At 41.6% G+C, this 25,112-nt stretch overlaps 1 protein-coding gene across 1 annotated transcript; it reads left to right on the plus strand.

The window, feature by feature from the left end:
- Positions 1 to 10,554: 10,554 nt before the first annotated feature.
- ctsl.1 (cathepsin L.1) lies at positions 10,555 to 24,490 on the plus strand. The gene is made up of 8 exons (XM_068006728.1): positions 10,555 to 10,621; positions 10,723 to 10,820; positions 14,462 to 14,604; positions 15,313 to 15,504; positions 15,990 to 16,181; positions 18,315 to 18,480; positions 19,750 to 19,855; positions 23,736 to 24,490. Exons 2-8 carry the CDS (start codon positions 10,724 to 10,726, stop codon positions 23,833 to 23,835), a joined length of 996 nt encoding a protein of 331 aa, XP_067862829.1. The 5' UTR covers positions 10,555 to 10,621; position 10,723; the 3' UTR covers positions 23,836 to 24,490.
- The last annotated feature ends 622 nt before the right edge of the window (positions 24,491 to 25,112 follow it).

The raw sequence follows: 25,112 nt of genomic DNA on the forward strand, positions 1-25,112 counted from the left end.
GCAGGAGGCCGCTCTGTCATTTGGGACAAAGTTTGGCCTCCACCACCCTCCTCCTGATGGTCGAAGTTACCAACCTGCACACTTGCCCCGGAGTCCGGAGACATGTACCTACCTTGCGGACCCCCTCAGATGTACATCTTGCAGATGGGGGCCGTCGTAGCTGCAGTCATGACCTCCTCGGAGGGCGAACAGCATCACCAGCCTCACCAGCCTCGCCATCCACGCCGTCCACCTCTGACACGTGGAGCTCCACAACAGAGTGCTGTGACACATCCACCTGTACAGCAGGAGGGAGGGCTACCGCAGAGAGAGATGTGTCGCAGAGGGCACTACCCTCGCCACACGTTCCACAGACCGAGGCTCAGCCTTCTGGACCTCTCTGAGCAGCAGTGCACACGGAGGCTCAGAGTCAGTCGACATGTAGCCGTGGACATCTGCAGCCTCTTTCATGCCGAGCTGCTCCTGGCTGGCCCGTGCACCATCTTCCTACCTGTCGCTGTCAAAGTCACCACTGCCCTCCCGAACTTCTGCTCCACAGCCTTCCAGGGACATCCCCGATGTCTCTCAGTCGTCTGCGCAGAAGAGCCCTGCAAATACACCTACACCCACTCTGCAGTGACACACTGGGTGGCATCAGTGGTGGGTCCTCATAGGGATACCCAGGAGCGGGCATTATTGCACAAACCGGACAGGATTCGCGAAGACATGGCAGTAGTGGTGCCAATATAATGTGTGATGTGAGTTGTTCTGAAATTCAATAGAAGTAACAACCATGACAAACCCTCAAACACCCTTGTGCATCCCCTTCATGCTCACGACACGTTTGCCTTACGCTGCCTACTGCACATATGTGATGCATGCCCTGTGGCTGCAGCACAGGTGGTGGCAGGTTGAGTGAGGCTGGCCGTGAGAGAGATGCACGAGAGGGTGAGTATGGGATAGAGCCATGAGATTGTATGAGGATTGGGTTGCGTGGTAGTGGCGGGGTGAGTACTGGCGAGGTGAGTAGGTGCAGGTAAGATGAGGATGAGGTTTGAGTGGGTATGAGGGGTCATGTGACAGAGTAGTGTTGGCAGTGCCGAAGGAGATGTGGGGTGGGGGCAGTGTTGTGGCAGACGGAGCGTGGGGGAAAGACTACGTGTTCTCACCGTGGCTGACCTACTGAGGCCATTGGAGCGCCTCCTGCACTGTATGCAGGTGGGCGATATGTTGGTGGCGCTGGTGACCTCTTCTGCCACCTCGCGCCAGGCCTTCTTGATGGCAGAGGCAGGCTGCTTCCTCCCGCCCGCCGGGTGGAAGATCTCTGTCCTCCCCCTCCTCCTCACCCCATCTAATGATACCTGGGGTGAGGCATCTTTAAACTGGGAGCAGCCTTCCCCCTGGGCTGCTCCATGCTGTAATTTTTGCTGTTTGTGGCAGCATCTGTCAGTGGAGGACTGCCCCTTTAAATAGAGCGCCTCCAGCTGACAGATCTTACTGCGCATGCGCAGCCCGCCCAACGCGCAGATCAGCAGCGGGGAACCCGGAGGAGCAGGTAAGTGAATCCAATTAGTGTGTTGCCTGCTACAATCGCGTGGGCAACCCATTAATTTCACCGGGCACGCTGGCCCACCCGCCGGGAACCCGCACCCCTGGTAAAATCGGGCCCTTTGTGTCCTCTTCACAGCTTACTTTTCCACCTAGCTTTGTATTGTCAGCAAATTTGGATACATTACACTCGGTCCCTTTATCTAAGTCATTAATGTAGATTGTAAATAGCTGAGGCCCAAGCACTGATCCTTGCGGCACCCCAGTAGTTATTGCCTGCCAACCTGAGAATGGCCTGTTTATTCCTACTCTCAGTTTTCTCTGTTAACCAATCCTCTATCCAAGCTAACATATTACCCCCAACCCCACGAGCCCTTATCTTGCATAACAACTTTTTGTGTGGCTCCTTACCGAATGCGTTTTGAAAATCCAAAGTGACCACTTTCTTCACAGTGCTTTGGAGTTTCTTAGAGAAGTCAGATGTGGCTAATGGATTTCTCCATAGTCATCCCTAGACTTTTCATGGTGCTTGGCACACTCTCAAATTACTTTTTTTTTCTAAGCAGGCATCATGAGGCTCCAAATCCTGGGCTCAGCTGGGTTCAGATCAGAAACTTTTGGCATTTCCACTGTCATCTCCATTTGCTTCTCCTTATTCATCTTCATTAGCCCTGATAAGATCTTATGTATCTGCTCCCATAATCTGTCAACATGGGAGATTGCATTAACTCACCATACTACCACTACCCAAGCATTTCAAAACAGGTTCCTGATTGGAGAGATCCAAAGCTCCAAAGAGGGGAATGTTCCAGACCTATCCTGCTGCCATCTCTCCTTGCTGCCATTCTCAAGTGCTATCAGGAAAAATTGAATTTGACATATTTGCAGCTCATTTTTCATTGTGAATGGCAGCCCTTTAAGATAACTTTACCTAACAAAAATCTGTCGATTTCAGTCTTGAAAGCTTCAATTGACCCAGCATCCATAGCCTTTTGGGGGAGAGAGTTCCAGATTTCTACTATCCTTTGTGTGAATCATAGAATCATAGAATCATAGAAGTTTACAACATGGAAACAGGCCTTTCGGCTCAACATGTCCATGTCGCCCAGTTTATACCACTAAGCTAGTCCCAATTGCCTGCACTTGGCCCATATCCCTCTATACCCATCTTACCCATGTAACTGTCCAAATGCTTTTTAAAAGACAAAATTGTACCCGCCTCTACTACTGCCTCTGGCAGCTCGTTCCAGACACTCACCACCCTTTGAGTGAAAAAATTGCCCCTCTGGACCCTTTTGTATCTCTCCCCTCTCACCTTAAATCTATGCCCCCTCGTTATAGACTCCCCTACCTTTGGGAAAAGATTTTGACTATCTACCTTATCTATGCCCCTCATTATTTTATAGACTTCTATAAGATCACCCCTTAACCTCCTACTCTGCAGGGAAAAAAGTCCCAGTCTATCCAACCTCTCCCTATAAGTCAAACCATCAAGTCCCGGTAGCATCCGAGTAAATCTTTTCTGCACTCTTTCTAGTTTAATAATATCCTTTCTATAATAGGGTGACCAGAACTGTACACAGTATTCCAAGTGTGGCCTTACTAATGTCTTGTACAACTTCAACAAGACATCCCAACTCCTGTATTCAATGTTCTGACCAATGAAACCAAGCATGCTGAATGCCTTCTTCACCACCCTATCCACCTGTGACTCCACTTTCAAGGAGCTATGAACCTGTACTCCTAGATCTCTTTGTTCTATAACTCTCCCCAATGCCCTACCATCAACGGAGTAGGTCCTGGCCCGATTTGATCTACCAAAATGCATCACCTCACATTTATCTAAATTAAACTCCATCTGCCATTCATCGGCCCATTGGCCCAATTTATCAAGATCCCGTTGCAATCCTAGATAACCTTCTTCACTGTCCACAATGCCACCAATCTTGGTGTCATCTGCAAACTTACTAACCATGCCTCCTAAATTCTCATCCAAATCATTAATATAAATAACAAATAACAGCGGACCCAGCACTGATCCCTGAGGCACACCGCTGGTCACAGGCCTCCAGTTTGAAAAACAACCCTCTACAACCACCCTCTGTCTTCTGTCGTCAAGCCAATTTTGTATCCAGTTGGCTACCTCACCTTGGATCCCGTGAGATTTAACCTTATGTAACAACCTACCATGCGGTACCTTGTCAAAGGCTTTGCTAAAGTCCATGTAGACCATGTCTACTGCACAGCCCTCATCTATCTTCTTGGTTACCCCTTCAAAAAACTCAATCAAATTCGTGAGACATGATTTTCCTCTCACAAAACCATGCTGACTGTTCCTAATCAGTCCCTGCCTCTCCAAATGCCTGTAGATCCTGTCTCTCAGAATACCCTCTAACAACTTACCCACTGCAGATGTCAGGCTCACCGGTCTGTAGTTCCCAGGCTTTTCCCTGCCGCCCTTCTTAAACAAAGGCACAACATTTGCTACCCTCCAATCTTCAGGCACCTCACCTGTAGCTGTCGATGATTCAAATATCTCTGCTAGGGCACCCGCAATTTCCTCTCTAACCTCCCATAATGTCCTGGGATACATTTCATCAGGTCCCGGAGATTTATCTACCTTGATGCGCGTTAAGACTTCCAGCACCTCCCTCTCTGTAATATGTACACTCCTCAAGACATCACTATTTATTTCCCCAAGTTCCCTAACATCCATGCCTTTCTCAACCGTAAATACCGATGTGAAATATTCATTTAGGATCTCACCCATCTCTTGTGGTTCCGCACATAGATGACCTTGTTGATCCTTAAGAGGCCCTACTCTCTCCCTAGTTACTCTTTTGCCCTTTATGTATTTGTAGAAGCTCTTTGGATTCTCCTTTGCCTTATCTGCCAAAGCAATCTCATGTCCCCTTTTTGCCCTCCTGATTTCTCTCTTAACTCTACTCCGGCAATCTCTATATTCTTCAAGGGATCCACTTGATCCCAGCTGCCTATGCATGTCATATGCCTCCTTCTTCTTTTTGACTGGGGCCTCAATCTCCCGAGTCATCCAAGGTTCCCTACTTCTACCTGCCTTTCCCTTCACTTTATAAGGAATGTGCTTACCCTGAACCCTGGTTAACACACTTTTGAAAGCCTCCCACTTACCAGACGTCACTTTGCCTGCCAACAGACTCTCCCAATCAACTTCTGATAGTTCCAGTCTAATACCATCAAAAGAAGTGCTTCCTGATTTCACTCCTGAATGGCTTAGCTCTAATTTTAAGATATTATGTCCTTTTGTTCTGGATTCCCCCACCAGAGAAATAGATTCTCTTTATTTACCCTCTCGAATCCTTTCATCATTTTAAAACCTCAATTAGATCAGTTAGCCTGACATCAGTAGTAGGGAAAATGCTAATTGTTAAGGACATAGTAACAGGGCAGAGTCAACACGGTTTTATGAAAGGGAAATCATGTTTGACAAATCTATTAGAGTTTTTTGAGGGTATAACTAGCAGAGTTAATAAGGGGGAACCAGTGGATGTAGTATATTTAGATTTTCAAAAGGCATTCGACACGGTGCCACACAAGAGGTTGTTACACAAGATTGGGGCTCATAGATTGAGGATTGATTAATGGACAGAAAACAGAGACTAGGAATAAATGGGTTATTTTCAGGATGGCAGGTTGTAACTAGTGGGGTGCTGCAAGGATCAATGCTTGGGCCTCAGCTGTTTACAATATATATCAATGACTTAGATGAGGAGACCAAATATATTGTATCCAAGTTTGCTGATGATACAAAGCTAGGTGGGAAAGTAAGCTGTGAGGAGGATGCAAAGAGGCTGCAAAGGGATATAAACAAGTTAAGTGAGTGGGCGGGAAGGTGGCAGATGGAGTATATTGTGGGGAAATGTGAAATTATCCACTTTGGTAGGAAGAATATAAAGGCAGAATATTTTTTTAAAAGGTGAGAGACTAAGAAATGTTGGTAGTCAGAGGGATTTGGGTGTCCTTGTACACAAATCACAGAAAGTTAACATGCAGGTGCAGCAAGCAATTAGGAAGGCAAATGGTGTGTTCGCCTTTATTGCAAGGGGGTTGGAGTATAAGAGCAAAGAGGTCTTGATGTAATTATATAGGGCTCTGGTGAGACCATACCTGGAGTACTGTGTACAGTTTTGGTCTCCTAACCTAAGGAAAGATATACTTGCCTTAGAGGCGGTGCAATGAAGGTTCACTGGACTGATTCCTGGGATGAGAGGTTTGTCCTATGAGGAGAGATTGAGTAAAATGGTTCTATATTCTCCGGAGTTTAGAAGAATGAGAGGTGATCTCATTGAAATGTATAAAATTCTTAGAGGGCTTGACAGTGTAGATGCTAAGAGGCTGTTTCCCGTAGCTCTAGAACTAGGGGTCATAGTCTCAAGATAAGGGCTTGGCCATTTAGGCCCGAAATGAGGAAAAATTTCTCCACTCTCTGAATCTTTGGACTTCTGTACCTCAGATGGTTGTGGATTCTCAGTCATTGAGTATATTCAACCTATGATGTGGAGATGCCGGTGATGGACTGGGGTGGACAAATGTAAGGAATCTTACAACACCAGGTTATAGTCCAACAATTTTATTTTAAAATCACAAGCTTTTGGAGATTATCTCCTTTGTCAGGTGAGTAGTGAATGAGAGGTTCTCAGATATGCGATTTGAGAGCCTCTCATTCACTACTCACCTGATGAAGGAGATAATCTCCGAAAGCTTGTGATTTTAAAATAAAATTGTTGGACTATAACCTGGTGTTGTAAGATCCCTTACATATATTCAACCTAGAAAGGCCTACTCCTTTCTTATGTTCTAATCTTCTTTACTCAAGGGAACACAAGCCAAATTTATGCTGCTCTGTGATTCCAGTACAATCTCGACATGTCAGCCAATCTGCACAGGAAGTGTTTGGAAACTAATAAAGTGAGTTGACTTTGCAGAATGTTATACGGTTAGCTGTGCACATGGTCTGTAACAGTCCTGCTGGCATTGTGATAGGGCTGCACATTCAGCCCCATATATTTTTTCAATAAGTTCCTACAGAGAACCAGTTCAAACAGCTCCCTATCTGTCTGGGGTATAGATAACCAAAGTCTGTTTGTAAATTGTAAAAAACATAAACAAAATTACATCGCACTAAGAGTTTCTGGGTTTTGGTGTCGACTTATTTCTCTGGTAATGACCTGAAATTGGCCAATGCGTTACATAGTGGCATCATTACTTCACTTTGTGGTTCCTTTGCGGCAGCAGAAGCTGCATGTGATAATACTTCACTGAACTGTTGGACCATGAGCCCAGAACATTTAATTTTCCCATATGTTTACTGCACTATTTTATGAGAATGAATTCTTAAATGAAGTGATTTTATTTTGTTGAAATCCCATCTCGAAGATTATAAATTGTAACAGAGATTGAGAAAGCTTGGAAATAAAGGCAGGGAGGGAAGATATAGTAGTGTTAAACATGAATTTCTGTTACTGGATGTCAGTAATTGTATTTCGTGCACACTGTACTTGTGATGTACATCACAAGAATTTTTATCATCACTCTGGAAATCCCCAAACTTTCTGTACATGCATCAGTAGAAACACAGGAGATTTCACAATTTCTCACCTGCTATAATATATCCTTCGTATGTTGGACTTGTACATCACAGCATTTCAAATATAAAATTTCAAAGTTTTTATTATGAGCTAATAGAATAACATTTTGTATGTAAATTTAAAAAGCATACCAAGATTACACCCATGGTGGCAGAAGTCAGATCTTACTTTAACACCATGTTTAGATTTGAATGCTGAATCACTATCCACATGGAAAACTAAATTGCCAAACTGTGCTAAACTCTCAAACCAACAAAACTCAAAAAGATGAAAAGAACAAACCGAATAACTGCAAGCCAGTGAGTTTAATATTAATGGGAAAATTGCTAGAATCTGTTACTAGACAGACTAAGTATATGCTGATTTGGGGGTTTTGTGGGCCAAATTTGGGGTGGAACCCTATTCTGTCAGGATTCTGTCTATGCAAGAAGCACTGTAAATTCTAGTCTGGGGGTAGCAGTCGAGTCCTCACCTTATTCCTTCCCCCAAGCCCTCCGCTCCCCCCAGCACCCCCACCCCCCCACCCCACCCCACCCCAACACCATCACGTCAAGAGGGTACCTCGTTGTAAGACCTCAATGGAACTCTTAACAGCTGAGAGCCAGACAAACATGGCACAATCTTATACTGTTTCTTCAAACTCTGTTACTCCCAGTCTACATATCACTTCTCTTTCAAAATTTGCATGTGTTCACCCAATTCTTAAGAAAGGTAATCCTGCTTGTCCTTCCAACTATCTCTATTACCTTTATATCTGTTCTTTCTGGAGTTATGGAAGATGCCATAATGGTCGGGGCGTATAACGGGCGACTGATGCGATACCACCCATTTTTGCACTACTGCCCAGGACAAGTTTCTATCCCAAAGAATTAAGATTCCTCTTTTTGATGGCTACAGGGAGGACAAGTGAAATGACTTTGGCCTATATCAACTCCACCCCCAGTATCCAGTAGTCCAAAGTACAACTACCCATAATTTACTACTACCTGGCACGACAGTGCTGTTCTCACTTAGAGATCTCATAAAGATGGCTGGTGCAGTAACTGAATATGTCACATTGGTGCAGTAAGGGATCTTCTTCAGTTATGGTAAATGTCTATTGTTCGGTCAGTAAAATAATAAAGGAACTGTACCACTACCTAACTCACATGGAACATTTACAACCCTGGAAAATACAAAAAAAATTATAAATATAAAAATGGGAACTATCCTGAGTACTGTTCCAATCGCTACCATACAATTGGGGTCAGGGTTTGCCAAAATATAAAACCTTGCTTAGAGTTAAGGTTAGCATAAGTGATGGCCTTACATTCTGCCATTCCATGAACACACCAGTGCTATCTATACCCCCAAACAAACAGAAATGCTAAATATAATGAACAGTATACAGATAACAGATGCCTAAGGTACCTGCCTCTCTTGTGTCCTTGTAATTTTCCCTTTTAGCTAGTTCTGATAAGATTACTTGTATCTGTTTGCAAGAAGTAGTTTTCCATTATTTTTTCAACCCACTCATCTAAAGAAACTAATTTAAGAAAATGTTTAGTAAGAAAAGCCCAGCAAGTCCTTTCCTTCCACAGTTCATGTGCAATTCATTCTATCAGAGACTCCACTGCAAAGGTTCTCTCTGTCCATTAAAAGTAAATGAAGCAAAAGTCCAGAATACCTATTTAATTTTACACCCCACATTGTACATCCTAGATTTTCTTTAGATGATTTGCCTTCCTTGAAATGATATTTCCATTGTCCCATGAACCATTATGTTCCACAGAACTTATGTTTATCTCTATCTGCACTTATCCTTATAACTTCAATTATATCCCTTACCAGATATTTATCCAAACTTTTTTTAAAGTTACAATTGAAAACAGCATTAGCTGCTTTATCTGGGACTCTATTTCAGACATTGGGTACAAGCACTTTCTAATCTCAAGCCAACGTGAGACTTGTTACTTTACACTCATGCCCTTTAGTTCTGTGCTCACAGTCTGAGTGAAATAATTTCCTTGCCTCTAAATGATCCATCCTGTTCTGCACTTTAAAACTTGGATAATGATCTCCGTTAAAACAACACACAAATATTCATATTTGGTCTCACTGATGATCTATGTAAAATGAGGAAAGCTTGTTTTGACTTATAGCCAAAATCACCCCGAGATCCCAGATCCCAGATTCCTCCTTATTGCTCTTTGCTGAATCTTCTCCAATACATCAATGCTCCTTTGAAGGTAGTCCCAAAACTACAAGCAATACCCCAAATGTGGCCTCATCAATAATTTATGTAAGATTAGAATAATTTGGTTTGATTTTTAGTCAAATATCCTTCAAATGCATGCCAGAATATAATTAACTTTTCTTTCTTAACAGCTTGAATGGTCACTAATCACCTCCAAATCTTTTTTCCCCTTCTACAAAGTACAGCAATGGACATCACTTCATCCTGTTACTTCAAAATGGTATCACTTCACAATGTAAGCATTTCATGTTTCTATTGCAGTCAGCTTTATGTTACATTTATCTACCAACATGATCTTCATCTAAAATGGGTCACCTCGTCTCATTTTAAGTATCTGTTTTATGAAGGCCAGAGAGATGAAAGGGATCATCTATCAGATAACAAAATCTCGTTCAGTTATCTTGCTCAACATCAAAAAAAATTCTAATATTTTACATTCTGTATTAACGTCAACTTTCTTGATAACAATCTCAGGGCAAGAGTTGTTTCAGTCAGGGAGTTTGACATTTACCTGCCTCTTGCTATTGATAACACATGAACAGACGAATGTGTGAATTGCTTAAATCAGCAAAATTCACTTCCTGGATGATGAGAAATCAGATTGTTTTGCTTAAATGTGTTGGAACAGGTTTTGTTCTTGTGACCTTGTTTTTGGTACATACATAGTTTCACTTTAAGTATTAATATAACATGGCTCATGTAGGTCACTGTGGGTTTTTATTGCACAAAAAGAGAAATAAAAGAGAAATAAAAGAGGGAAAGGAAGATTGGATTAAGAGAGAGTGCAAAAAGAGATAGAAAGGAAAAGTAAGAAAAAAACACTATGCCACTCCAATATTTTTAAAACATTTTTTTTACAGTTAAAAAAAGTCTTTTGCTTGGAATAAAGAAGTTACACTTTTAGTGATAAAAAATGTTGTTTATACAGTTGGTTGCAAAATTGAAAAAAGGAAGCGTGATTTTTTTCAACAAAGAATTACCGACTGGAATTCCCAAATATTTAAAAGTGTAAAGTCTTGGAACTTTTTTGTTGGTTGATGTGTCGTGATTTGAACTACACTGAGAAGAAGTGTCCACTTCCTCTTTTTTTGACAAGTAAACAAAAACCTCATGACGAGCAGATGACAAGGAAACGTGTATAAATTCTCTGCCTTTTCTCAATTCCTTCACTCGAGATTTTATTTTACTGGAGACTAACCTCACCAGAACTTTGGTAAAAAGCAAGCCTCGGGTGAGAATTATTTTCCACATTCTTGTACAAACACCCAAATTCCAACTTTGATGGTTTCTAAACTATCAGTCCAATAATTTGTTTTCAATTCTTCAATTCAGAATGAAGATTGTGATATTAGCTGCTATCATAGCATTGGCAAGTACTGCCAGCCTCTCTGTTGAAGATATGGAATGGCTTGCCTGGAAAAAGAAATTTGGTATCTTTTATTCCTATTTTCTATTTGTTTAGCTGATAAAATAAGTGCTGTGATAAATATTAAAAACTTACAATGTTACAAACCTGCTTCATCTGCTACTGAAATGTTGAGTGAGCAGGAGATCTACTTTAGCTATGAGACATTGATGAATACGGTATCAGACTGTAGAGCTTTACAAGTCTTTGCAATAGTGTTCTTTAATAATTGCAAAATATTTTGGAGTTTTCCAACTTGGCGACGCAATTGAAGGGCAGGTTGGTGATGGAGAAAGGTTTGAAGTTCAGTCAGTCTGTGCACATAGCACTTGTAGAGGTACAATCATGTATGAAAAGTTGGGAGGGACATCAGGGGGAATTTCAGAATTTGGAACTAGGGAAAGGGGTACATAATCCATGCAAAAAAAATTGAGGGCAATATATACCCCTCATCCTTCTGACTTAAGCACATTTAGTGTGGGTTACAAAAGTTGCAATTTTACTGTGATGCCAAGTAGTTTTCAGTGAGCATTGATAGAAAAGTGGCAGCATAACTCTGGAGTTAAGTCTCAGTCTGACTCTGAAATGTAGTAAAACCAAGTGCAGTGAGACTCCCTCGAGGTGACCGTGTCACACCATTTGGGCTTGATGCCGTGAGGAATATAACCCCAGTTTGTTGTGAATCTAGGGTTAAAAAGAGGTCTGTTGGATTGGAGAGCGGAGATTAATGCTATACATAGACAGAGTTATCTCTTGATGGGCAGGGGGGATTTGCAAGCTGGATTGCTAGTTGTGGTTTATACAGTACAACTATCTGTCTCAGACTGGTACTGCAGTATAACTGATGCAGTATGTAGTTTCTTTTTCTTATGAAACAAAATACAGTCAGGTAGAGCTTGACTTTGTGCAATAGTGTAAAATGGGTGATAGCGAATTGGCAGTCTGTTTTGCATCTTTCCCAAAATCGGGTGAGATGTAAAACGGGTTGCCAACTCGCTATTACCTGTTTTACACTATTGCACAAAGTCAGGATCTACCCCAGTGAAATTTGATTAAGGGAAACAGTGATTATGGAAAACATCTTGATTATCAGAATCAAAGTAAAAAAGTCTAATCTGTTCCTACAGACTGCATTTTTTTCTCTGTTTTAGGGAATCGCAAGATTCTATTCACAGGAATCAGTCAAAATGAAACATCCCATAACGACAATTAATTAAAGACCCTAGATGTGTCTGTGGATGTAATGTAATGATATGACGTAATGCTGTAGTTCAGGTGAAAAGCAGCAAAGAATACATCACTGATTAAAGATACCAGTATTTAACACACACTTAATACTCAGGCAGATAGCATTGGGCCAGATTTTGCTGTCAAAATAATGGTGAGGCGAACGACACTTGCTGTTATTTATGCGTAAATGGTACAACAACTTCAAGCGAGAAGCAGATGCACGGTTAAATGTGAATATCCAAAAGTTGCTGTCTGACTTGTGCCGCTCCACCATTAGCTTCGCGGAAACGGCCTCACCATTGACATGCATTGAATGCCATTAACTTGCTGTATTCGTGCAGTAGATACGAACTAAACCTGCTGCAGATATGTAGCGCTAGTAATTAATAGCGTAAGTACTCTTTCAACGACGTGATAATTGTTAATTACTGCCAATCAACCTCTCTGGCACTGAAAATGAACTCTTACAAGTGTGGAGTCTCATTCCTTCAGGTTTTGAATTTTTCAGGGAGATTTTAAAAATGTCAATTTTTAAAGTTAAAATGTTTTCTTCTTACTTTTCCTTTCTATCTCTTTTTGCACTCTCTCTTAATCCAATCTTCCTTTCCCTCTTTTTATTCCTCTTTCTGTACTTAATATGACATTGAATTCACCCTGCTTTAATTCACCCTTCCACTCAATCCTTCCGCTGTTTATTTCCCAATCCCTAAATCCCATTGGTTAAGGAGATACCCTGTTGCTTGCCCTGTTCACTCAGGTCCCAGATGCCCTGTTTCCCTCGCATTGCAGACACCGTTAGATGCCCTGCTATAGCAAAATCTGGACCAATAAGACATTTCCCTCAGATTTTTCTGTTATTAAGTATATTCAATGAATTAAATAGTAACCTTTTATAACATGATAAAATTTGTTATTCTGTTTTATTTTGGAGATATTTGATACATAATGTATTTCATATTACTCCACTTTTCACTTCATGTCCATGGATATTTGCACCTTGTCTATATTGCATTTTAAATGTGTGCGTTGCACCAGAGAAAAATTATTGATTGTGGATCGTTCTGCTAACTGAAGTCAAAGTAACTCCCTTAATCAACAACAACAACAAGAACTTGCACTTATATAGCACCTTTAACATAGTAAAAGGTCCCAAGACGCTTCACAGGAGCGTTATCAAACAAAATTTGACACCAAGCCACATAAGTGGTGTTAGGACAGGTGACAGTCAAAGAGGTAGGTTTTAAGGAGCGTCTTAAAGGAGGAGAGAGAGGTAGCGAGGTGGACAGGTTTAGGGAGGGAATTCCAGAGCTTATGGCCTAGGCAGCTGATGGAACGATTAAAATCGGGGATGCGCAAGAGGCAAGAATTGGAGGAGCGCAGAGATCTCGGAGGGTTGTAGGACTGGAGGAGGGTACAGAGATAGGGAGGGGCGAGGCCATGGAGGGATTTGAAAACAAGGATGAGAATTTTAAAATCAAGGCGCTCCTGGACCGGGAGCCAATGTAGGTCAGCGAGCACAGGGGTAATGGGAGAACGGGACGTGGTGTGAGTTAGGATGTGGGCAGCAGAGTTTTGGATGAGCTCAAGTTTATGGAGGGTGGAAGATGGGAGACCAACCAGGAAAGCAATGGAATAGTCCAGTCTGGAGGTAACAAATGCATGGATGAGTGTTTCAGCAGCAGATGAGCTGAGGTAGGGACGGAGATGGGCGATTTTACGGAGGTGGAAGTAGGCGGTCTTGGTGATGGAATGGATATGTGGTCGGAAGCTCATCTTAGCGTCAAATAGGACATCAAGGTTGAGAACAGTCTGCTTCAGCCTCAGACAGTGGCCAGGGAGAGGAATGGAGTTGGTGGCTAGGGAACGGAGTTTGCAGCGGGGACCAAAGACAATGGCTTCGGTCTTCCCAATATTTAGTTGAAGGAAATGTTTGCTCCAACTAAATGTGACAAATGAGAGTCAGTGGAGGGGTCAAGGGAGGTGGTTGTCAGGTAGCGCTGGGTGTCGTTAGCGTACATGTGGAATCTGATGTTTTTTTAGATGCTGTTGCCATGGGGCAGCATGTGGATGAGAAATAGGAGACCCAGAACACATCCTTGGGGGATTCCAGAGGTAACAGCAGGAAGAGAAGCCATTGCAGGTGATTCTCTGGCTACAACTGAATAGATAAGAATGGAACCAGGCGAACGCAGTCCCACCCAGCTGGACGACGGAGGAGAGGAGTTAGAGGAGGATGGTGTGGTCGACCAGGTCAAAGGCTGCAGACAAGTCATGAAGGATGAGGAGGGATAGTTTACCATTGTCACAGTCACATAGGATGTCACTTGTGACTTTGATAAGGGCTGTTTCAGTACTGCGGCAGGGGCTTCACTGTACTTCAGGAAGTGAGAACACAAAGTGACTGCACTAACTGTAATGTTGTTCCTTTAATCTAAGATAAATCGTACTTTCCTCCTGAAGAGGTAGCCCATCGTAAAGAGATCTGGCTGACTAACCTGAAGACGGTTATAGTGCACAATATGCTGGCAGACCAGGGGACTTATACCTACAGATTGGAAATGAACAGCTTTGCTGACCTGGTAATTCATTGTTTATTATTTTCTTTAAAGGTGCATTTACACTACAGCTTTAGCACTGGAGCAAAGCGGTTTCTGTTTCGAACTGACGCTACAGTTGTATTGTTAGTTTGGAGTTGTGGCTTTACCTGACTCCAGAGAGAAGAAGTGGGGGGAGGGGTAGTCTCACATCATTTCAGTTCAACATCCCATGGAGTGTGACTCCACTGCGATGCCAAGCCAGATTTAAAAGGTGCCGAGGGGTTGTCTTGAACCTCCTGGACATTTTTAAAATCTACCTAAAGTGAGGCCACTGCCCTCTCCAAGCATTTAAAATGTAATTGCTGAGAGTGGAACTCTGCACATGCACGTAAGCTCTCTCCTTGAGAGGAGAATGAAGTTCCACCAGGTCGTGTAAACAGGATTTAATCTGACTGGAACTGGTAGTGGCAGTGTAAATGCAGCATGCATGTTTCGATTTAGCCAGTCAAGGAACAATTAGTATGTGCTTACAATAAACTTTGGAAATTTCTTTCAAAGTAAATCTACTAAGGTGTCTTCCAATAAGAATAACATTTTCGTGTACCCATTATGAGAAGGGCCATAAATCACTTGTTTTTGTCACTCATGTTATGTAATCTGGTCAGTCTTAATTGTCAAGATATTACTTCATGCCCTAACTTATAAACATTAAAAGGGTTCACATGTTAATATTTAATGATTTTTTTGCAGGAAAATGAAGAATATAGAAAATTGGTACTTGGCAGCTGCTTGAGAAATTCCAGTGTCACAAAGTTCACAGCAGTCACTTCACTATCCTTCAAGAATGTTAGTCTTCCAAATACAGTTGACTGGAGAGATAAAGGCTATGTAACAAATGTCAAAGACCAACAGGAATGTGGCTCCTGCTGGGCATTCAGTGCTGTAAGTCTGATTTATAAGATGTACAATTTTATTTAAAGATAAAAATTGTGCTTAGTCAAAATAAGACACTACATTCTGGTAAATTGAATATTGGATAGGCAAACCTTTGTATTTGGCTAAATCAAAATATGTAATTTTATGACAGAACTCTGAGTAACTTACATCAACGTTGACTGTCATTGCATAATAATTTCCTTCTGCACTTTGGAATTGTAAGATATTAGTTCTGCAGTTTGGTGTATTGGGGTTAAGGTGCTTTCAGTACAGGAACAAATACCTATCAGCATCTTTGTAAAATTTTATAAGTCAGTCCATGTTTAATAGTGACGCTATGTTCCAGGCACTGCTACAGTTTTAGAGTCTCTCCTGAGGGAAAGACTGATTGGTCAGTAATTTATAATATTTAAATTCAAAATCATATGTTATTTTCAGTGTTTTGAGTTGATTTCACCTGTACATGATTGTATGGTTATTTTCATTTACAGACAGGGTCTTTGGAGGGACAGCACTTTAGGAAGACTGGCAACTTGGTTTCCCTGAGTGAGCAGCAGCTCGTTGACTGCTCTGGCAAATATGGAAATAACGGCTGTAATGGAGGACTCATGGATTATGCATTTGAGTATATAATTGACAATGGAGGAGTTGACACCGAAGAATCATATCCATATACAGCAGAGGTTAGCCAAGATAATCTTAATAACGTATTCCATATTAAATCAGTGCTTCAGTGCAAATAGACACAGACACTCTTATGCACACAACACAAAATCTCTAATCTCCCTTAATCAAATGAGAGCTTGCCAGCTGTTAACACAAAAGCACACGTAGGGCATGACTTTATCTGTGTTGTTTGTTTCAGTGTTCACACAAACACTAAGCGTAATACCTAGCATTCCGACACTGAAACGTCAGGTTTACTCAATGGTATGAAGTGCAATTATTGACATCAAATAAATATTGATCCTTTAATTTAAATGCATTTTTAGTGGGCTTTTACATCAGCATATCAGAATTATGACAGTCACAGAGAGCTAATCACTTTACATAGTCCAGCCTATTTAAAGGATCATTCTTCCTTGAGTGTAAGGCAAAAAAATGTTGATTTCTGTGAATTTTAACATGCTACATTGTCTCTTAAGTAGCATAATTGAGTTTGCAGAACCATGCTGGTGGGGTGGCACTGTATTTTTTAAGTTATGTATTTGAGCTGCTCTGATAGCTTAGATGGTTCAGGAAGCAAACAGCTCAGTTATAAAGTCCAGTATGGTGCCAGGTTTGATCCCCAGTCTGCACTGCACCAGCTGATATCGGTCATAGGAATTGCTAGATGAAAAAAGACCAAGGTCCTTCGACCGATCATCCTGGTAGTCGCATAAAACAACGATAATGGAGTTGTTGACTAAGCATGACAATCAATCTCTATCATGATGTGGAGATGCCGGTGATGGACTGGGGTTGACAATTGTAAACAATTTTACAACACCAAGTTATAGTCCAACAAATTTATTTTAAATTCCACAAGCTTTCGGAGGCTTCCTCCTTCCTCAGGTGATTTCCACACCATTCACCTGAGGAAGGAGGAAGCCTCCGAAAGCTTGTGGAATTTAAAATAAATTTGTTGGACTATAACTTGGTGTTGTAAAATTGTTTACAAATCTCTATCATGGCAGTGGTCGGGGCACAACTTTTGGCCTCAGGATCCCTGGGTTATGGAAGTAAAAGGGTTGTCATTGTGTTAAACCACTGACTATGGCTGAATGAACTGTTAGCCTATGACTTGCCCTTCAAACAGTATAACATTTTCCTTGAATTCTTTGATTTTTTTTTGATCACGTGCAGTTTTATCACTGAAATATTCCTTCATTGTGCTACTGTCGTCAGTTTTCATTGTTTCAGCTGAAAGTTATTTTAATTTGTCCTTGGGATGTAGGTGGCGCTGGGAAGGTTGTATTTGTTGCCCATCCTAGTTGCCATGAGAGGTTGTGGGCCTTCCTCTCGAACCACTGCAGTCCTCATGGTGTTGGTGCTCACACAATGGTGCTAGACAGGGTGTAAGTGGGTAAATGCAAATTGTATTTCATTAGAAACATCGGTATCCAGGTAAATGTATTAACTTTTTTCATTACATGTTGTCTTAAAGAAGAAAACAAAAATAGCATAATTGCAAGTGACTTCTGCCTTAAGGAGTTATGTCAAGTCTAAGCAGCTAACTGATTCCCAGCTGTACACCTAATTTGGAAAGCTCCATGCCAATGAAAATAAGTTGAACAATTGGAGAGTGGTACTCCTCTCAGGCAGTGGCTAAGATTGCCTGGTATTAATAGAAGTATTAGGTATTTTACATCTTCCAAGGAGCTGGCCAGCAATTAATACTGTTATATTCTAAAAGACCTTTTAATGTAAAATTGCAACCAAATTCAGTTTATCTGCTAAGTGGAGTCACTAGCAGGTTCTCTTCTGGAATACAAACCTGCAACTTATTAACACATTTAGCTACCTTTGTATTTTAACCAGTTCTCTTCTGTGTTCCATCATAGAACTTGCTGTTGACTGCACGAGATCCATGTTGTGTTGTGTTTCCAAAGCACCAGAAATGACCAATATGTCAAGTAGTATATAAAAAATGCATAATGCCAACACTTTTCATTCACAAACCCAATTCCCAATGGAAATAACCGAAACAATATAAATGTGGCGAGAATATTGAGAATATTGCTAATATGTAATATATCAGAAATAAATTTTACAAAACACAATCCATGTCAGTCATCAGCACAATAAGCGCTGTTATTTTTGTTCCGCTTTCTCAGGATGGACCCTGTAGCTTCGATTCAAAAACTGTTGGTGCTACTTGCGGTGGATTTATTGACCTCCCGAAGGGAAATGAAGCTACTCTACAGAATGCCGTGGCAACGGTTGGGCCAATCTCTGTTGGTATTGATGCTGGTCACCTATCATTCCAGCTGTATTCCTCAGGTAGATATCTAGATGGAATATATTGTCTTTTAATATTTCTTTGCCCGTTCATATGGGTAAGTTTTATGATTTAACATCCAGGGCACAGAGCCTTGCCCCATAGGACAGGTATTAGGAATTTCGATGCACAGGTCAATGCATCAGATTTGTGGCTTATACGAATGGACAAAAAATTTCCATTATATGTTCCTCTTGTGCGAAAATATGTCTCTAGTAATTCTTGCCCCATTTCAAAGGAATACAGGAATTGTTAGGTGAAAAAAGACCAGGGTCCATCTAGTTTGTCTTCTACCATCCTGGTAGTCGCATGACAAAATGATAATGTTGTTGACTAATCATAGCAATCAATCTCTATCAATTAGTCTACAGCAGACCCAGGCAGGAGATGAGGAAAACCCCAGTGGTGGAAAGCTTTGGGAATCATAGCTACAAAGTCACCTGTTCCACACAAACATGCTACACTTACCGCATGTCATGTCTCAAATTGTTCATATATTGTATCACAAAATGTTATTTTCTGAAAGAAATCTATCTAATTTACATTTGAATGAATCAATACTATCAGCTTCCACCAACTCCCTAGGGGAACTTGTTCCATAGATTGACCACGCGCTCACTGAAATAATGGCCCCGAGTGCGCCCGAGCCCCGAAGCAGGCGGCGTACCCGGAAGCGAGAGTGTGGAGGGAAAGGGCCATATAGTTCCTCCTCTGGCCGTCATTTCCTTACTTTGTAGGCCTTGGTCGCTGCTGAGGCCTACTGGCCTGTCAGTCCTCCGATCTTTTGTCAGTTCTGCCCCTTTTTGGTGCAGGGTTGAGAAATGGAGGTTGGACGTTGAGACGGCGATTGGCCTCACTGCCCGGATTTTCCATCTGGGATGCCTCTTGATGATAGAAATCTCACCAGGTGCCCACCATGCATATCAGATAAACCCCAAGCCAGTATCCTGGGTCCAGGTTCTGGCAGTATTGGAGGAGCAGGCGGAAGTCCCTCCCCACCTGAACACTGTCACTAGAAGGAGAATCCCAGCCAAGAAGTTTTAGGACCAAGAAAAGGCATAACAAGCCCATCCATATTTCTTTGGAATGGATGGATCAAAACATTAGGGATCACATTTAACAATGTGAAATATTTGTTGAATAAAACAAGATCCTTATCTCAGATTTTCAGAAACCTTAAGCAGGACATTTGTAAGTTTACAAATCATTTGTGATTTTTAAGTTCTACTACTGGAAAAAACTATTGGCATATTTGCTCTATTTAAATGCAGGAATCTATGATGAACCATCGTGCAGCAGCGAGGAACTCGATCATGGTGTTCTAGTTGTTGGCTATGGAACATTAGGTGGAAGTGACTACTGGCTGGTGAAGAACAGGTACAGCATAAACCTATGGCTTGCAAATATTATATATAATGCATGTACTTCCTGGATCCTGCTTCTGTGTAATGTTATTTTCTTATTTTTCATGCACTTCTGACATTCGACATCTATTGTGTTTCATTACAAACTAACAGATCATCTGTATTGTTCATTTATATTGGTACAAGAAAGTTGATAAGTAACAATTAATGGGATGAATCATAGAGTGCCAATTTCCATTATTATTAAAGTAAACTAATTACAAGAGATCAGTCCGCTTACCAACGAGTTTCTTGTATACGGTGTGGAAATAAGAGAAAGATTTTCTCCTCTGTACCCACTCACTGATAAAGATCTGCGAGCCCACAAACAGACAATTAGAATTTATTATTTGAAAATATTTCCAAGAGCTCAGCAACACTTTTTTCCTTTTGCTTTCTTTAAATCTTTCCTCTTTCAGGCTCAGCTATTATATTAATTTCTATTTCCACACTGCACCATGTCTCTCATCGGTATATTCTGATGTGACAGTGATATCTCCGTAACAACTTTGCCGATTGGACTCTGCATCGACAAGCTTTTCCCAGTGTTCCAAGATCATGATCAGATTACTCTTGCACATTTTATCCCCTATGTTGTTCCTGTACTTTGGAACGTTTATCCTGTATTTCTATCAAAGGTTTGCTGGTTTGTCAGAAAGTGAGGCAAACAGACGATGTATGTTCCTAATTTTAAAAATTTCAGAAAGAAAACACCTTGGGAAAAGCATGAAACAATTAAGCTATCATAATATTTTGATTATAGGTATGCAAACACAGGGAAATCACCCACAAAGTATAGGGGGAGAAATGAATATTTAAAGAAAACAAGTTATATCTATAATGGTTGTTGCTTAATGTGCTTCTCTGTCTCTCCTTGACCTTGACATTACACCGTGCAATATTAACAAATGAATGTTTAACGCAAACTCATGCTCTGGGATGTTGGTGCTTCTCAGTGAGTCAGGATCCAGTGCAATGGCAGGTTTAACAAGTCTGTATGAAATTTCTTTGTCTTCTAACATAGGTATTAATACCATTAAAATTGTAGAAAATTTTCAATTGCATGTGTTAAATACTCCAATGTTAATATTGCACTGTGTAATTTGAAAATCTTTTTGTCTCTACTGTCTGATTATTCTTTTTTGCTATTCCTCTTTAATTATTTTTCCTCTTGGTTTTTTGATCTTCTCTGTCTCATTGTTGCGCTGCCTATTTTCTTATTACTTTTTCTATGATTACTCCATTTAAATTTTGTTATTGGCCTTCTCTCTGTCCTTTTACATTTTATCTTTTCATCTTTCTCTTCACTTTTTTCTCTCTCTTATTCTCCCTCTCAACCTTCCCCTTAGTCCTCCCTTTTGGTTTCTCTCTGTCTCCCCTTGGCTGACTTGGTTCTTTTTTTTTCTTTCTGGTCTTTTTTTTAGTAATTTTTTTCTGTCAATCTACTTAATGTTGAATCCTGCCTTAGTGTGTTGCTGTTTTTCAGTGAATCAGGCTTTAGTGCAGTGGCATCATAAAAATGAGAGACAATAAGCACAGAAAATCACAAGATATATATATATATATAGGTGAAGTCAATCATTTGGCCTATCTTAGCACAACCATCCAGAAAGAAAAGCACATCAGAGCATCCAACTGGCTCTTGGATGACAAAGGCTTTTGATTCCACTACTCTACCCAAAAGTCTAGATCAGTGTATGTGCAAGGACATACTGTTGGAAGAGATTACAAAGAAGGAATGGGCAATGCCATGGAGAGAGTGGAAGGTGAAAATGTTGAAGTCAGAGGCACTGGGAACTAGTGAAGCATAGCAAGAACTGAGGTGATGGCCGTACAGGTCCTGGTGCAGATAAGGATACAAGCCATAGCGTTCTGGATGGCTTATAGTTTATGGAGATTGGAGGCTAGAAAATCAGCAAGGAGACACTGGGGAAATCCAGTCTTGAGGCCATAAAAGTGTGGATTGGGGTTTTGAGAGAGCGAGGGGCAGAAGCAGGCAATATTTTGGAAATGAAAGAAAGTGCTCTTACTGATTGATCAGATGTGGGGGTTGTGGGGGGGGGGGAGGGGGAGGCAGGGGAGAAGCTCAGCTCAGGGTCTAGCCTTATGCCAAGAATCCATATCTCTGGGCTCAGCTTGAGGTGACAGCCAGGAGTTCGATGGAACTGAGGCTGAGGGTATATGGGTGTCAGTGGGAGCTGAAGAGGATGGCTTTGATTTGCCAGTATGAAGCTGGAGAAAGTTATGGTTACTCAGTGTATGAAAAAATATCATCAGTCCTAAATTTGACTTTCACCAATTTTAATTTACGCCTCCTTGACTTACTATCATAGCTGTTGTCTGGATTTGCCTTTTCTATACAATTTAATAAAGGTCCCCTCTCAGTCAAGGCTAAGGAGCTCCCGTTTCACCAGTCATCTCTCCATAACTCAATCCTCTGACACTGGGATCAGCTTGTTGCCAGGATCGTATAATATTTTTGGAGAACCTTGGTGGCCATTTTTTATGAATACAGAATAAATGGCCACAAAAACACCTCAGATTGATGCCAGGTGCCTTACTACTGCTGGATTCTGGGCTGCTACTGATGTACCATTAAATATGCAAATATAAGAACATCACGTATATTTTTCACTAACATCAGCAAACAGAAGAAAATGTACCTTATATTGCTTGAGATATGCAACTGGTACTTTTAGGCAAGAACCAAAAATCCATATCTCATACATGCAGGAAAAAATAAAAAAATACGAACCACAATGCATGCATTATAGCTGAGAGTGTTATAATGAGACTGGGATGCATTAATTTAACATGATTAATTTCTCCGTCCTTCATGTTATGATTTCAAATTTCAAATCAACTAATCTGTACATTATAATTCATTTCTAACTGTCAAAATATTTCGTCAGAGTTAGTAAATTTAAATGAGTGAAAATTAAATTTAAAACATGTATGTTAGGAGAGTTTGGAATAAATTGCCAAGCAGAATGGCACAGAGAAAAACATTAGGATATTCAAAATGCCATTGGGTGCTAAAATAGGAGAGCTTGGTAACTAGATGAATGAGCTTAGATGGGCCGTCTGGCCTTTTCATTCCATGGCTTTTCTTACATTAATGTTGATCCATGACTTGTGCAGGTATGCTTTGCTTATTTATGCAAAGTTTCTTTGTGTGGGTGTAAATTTTTCTATTTTCTTCCCAGTTTCTCTAGTCTCCCCAGGCCAGGCACAATTCATGATCAAGAGGGTGGGCAGGTGATATTTTTCCAGGCCTCTATCAAAGCTGCTTTGCGGCCTCCCCTAGAAAATACACAAGTGATGAATCTCTTTGAATTTCCTTCTGCCATAGGGAGGCATCCATTCTCCAGCAATTTGCCTTTCCACAGCAGAGATTAGGAATTTGGCAGCAACACAGCTGTGGTGCCAATGAACTTGTGCCCCATCTGCCACTCCACCACTACAAAGTTACAGAATAACTTCATAATGTTCTAGTTAAAAAATATGCAGAATTAAGGAAGATGCTGAATTGACATAATCAAAGTGTGCCCATATTTTATTTCATAAAATGTAAAATTTATAAAAGAAATAAAAAATTAAAATACACTCCTTTCCAATCAAAGTACAAAGTTTACAAAACATAAACTTGTGGAAAAGTCCTGGAATGCTCATTCATTCAGCAAACATTCTGCTTAGCAGCTTATGTGTTTACTTTATCAACAGCCAGTAGATCTAACTTGTCGCAGAATATTACCTATAATAGCGTTTATGATTAGCAACATGTAATATATCTCTCTGTGCAGTCCTGATTTGAACTTTTCTAAATAATCTCTTTTAATATTTTTTTTTGCTAGCTGGGGTACAGAGTGGGGTGATGAAGGATACATATACATGACAAGGAACAAGGAGAATCAATGTGGAATCGCATCACTTGCCAGCTTTCCTTTGGTGTAAATCTAAATATTTCTTTTTATTTGTCCAGTTTATTTTAAAGTGAATTTATGCACCAAACAAAATGAGTTACATCAGTGATGGGGGTGGGGGGGCGGGGGGAGAGGGGATAGAAATTAGTGCGTGTTGTGCCCGTTCTTCAGGTGTAAAAAGTGCACAACGCTGACAGATTTAGCAGTGGGACGGCCCACTACCAATCTGCACATGCGTTTGGGCCACTGCTAAATTCAATGGGTCCATTTTTTTTAGGCGATCTATGCTCCTAATTAACATATGCAAGGGGCTTAATGCCTGATGAAGGACCTCTCTGGAAATTTGTTTACAATGAGTGGAGCAGGTGCTGGTTTGCCCCAGTCAGAACTCTACAGCGGCCACAGAATAGGCAAACGGTGCAGGAGGAGCAGTCTGTGGAGGTGCCCTCACGGGCACCGAAACCCAGGGGCCGTCCGCCCAAAGCATCTACCCGGTCAGGGCGAGAACAGGAGCAACCTGCCACTACCTCTGCTGGAGCCACAAGGGTAGCACCACGTGGGGTACCCGCAAAAGAAATCCAAAGGCGTTATAAGCACAAAGGGAATGCACCAGGGTGTCTATTAATTTGTACACTTTTTGTTTATATTATCTCACATTGTACATATTAAATACTATATTCTCACCACTCCTGCCACCTCTCGTCCATTCTTCCGCGGCCTGTGCAATAGGTGCGTTCCGTGCAGCCCATCATGACGGCGAACACCTGCTGCCGCCCATTGGGCACACTGCTGTGGGTGCAGGAGTACTGGCAACAGTCTTCAGTGGAGGGGGCTGGTATGGCCCCTCGCATGTGCAGGTGAGCAGATGCGAGCGCCTCGCACTGTCTGACTCTAGGAGAACCGTTGACGTACGAGTGCCTCCCTGGCCCAGCGAGCATCCCGGTGAGTCGTAGTTCGGCGCATGGGTTGTCCACCATCCTGTGGCGCGTCCACGTCTTCCTCCTCCTCCTCCTCCTCCTCCTCATCGCTGTCCTCAATGTGGGTGGCGGGTGTGGATTGGGCCTCCTCCAGCGGCACCCCTCTCTGTAGTGCCATGTTATGCAGGGCACAGCAGACAACTATGATTCATCCCACTCTGAATGGTGTGTATTGCAGCGCTCCCCCAGAACGATCAAGGCACCTGAAGCGCATCTTGAGCAGCCCTATGGTCTGCTCAATTGTAGACCTGGTAGCAGTGTGGCTGTCATTGTACCGACGCTCCGGCTCGGTGATGGGGTTCCTCAGAGGCGTCATGAGCCACGTGTGTAG

Source organism: Heptranchias perlo, chromosome 26 (assembly GCF_035084215.1).
Source record: "Heptranchias perlo isolate sHepPer1 chromosome 26, sHepPer1.hap1, whole genome shotgun sequence".
Taxonomy (NCBI): Eukaryota; Metazoa; Chordata; class Chondrichthyes; order Hexanchiformes; family Hexanchidae; genus Heptranchias; species Heptranchias perlo.

Bases quoted from the DNA above. Each gene is read 5' to 3' on its own strand.
- ctsl.1 (XM_068006728.1), top strand. From the start codon at position 10,724: ATGAAGATTGTGATATTAGCTGCTATCATAGCATTGGCAAGTACTGCC. The intron at 10,821-14,461 runs GTATCTTTTATT...CTTTAATCTAAG, and splicing joins TGCCTGGAAAAAGAAATTTG to ATAAATCGTACTTTCCTCCT. The intron at 18,481-19,749 runs GTAGATATCTAG...ATTTAAATGCAG, and splicing joins ATTCCAGCTGTATTCCTCAG to GAATCTATGATGAACCATCG.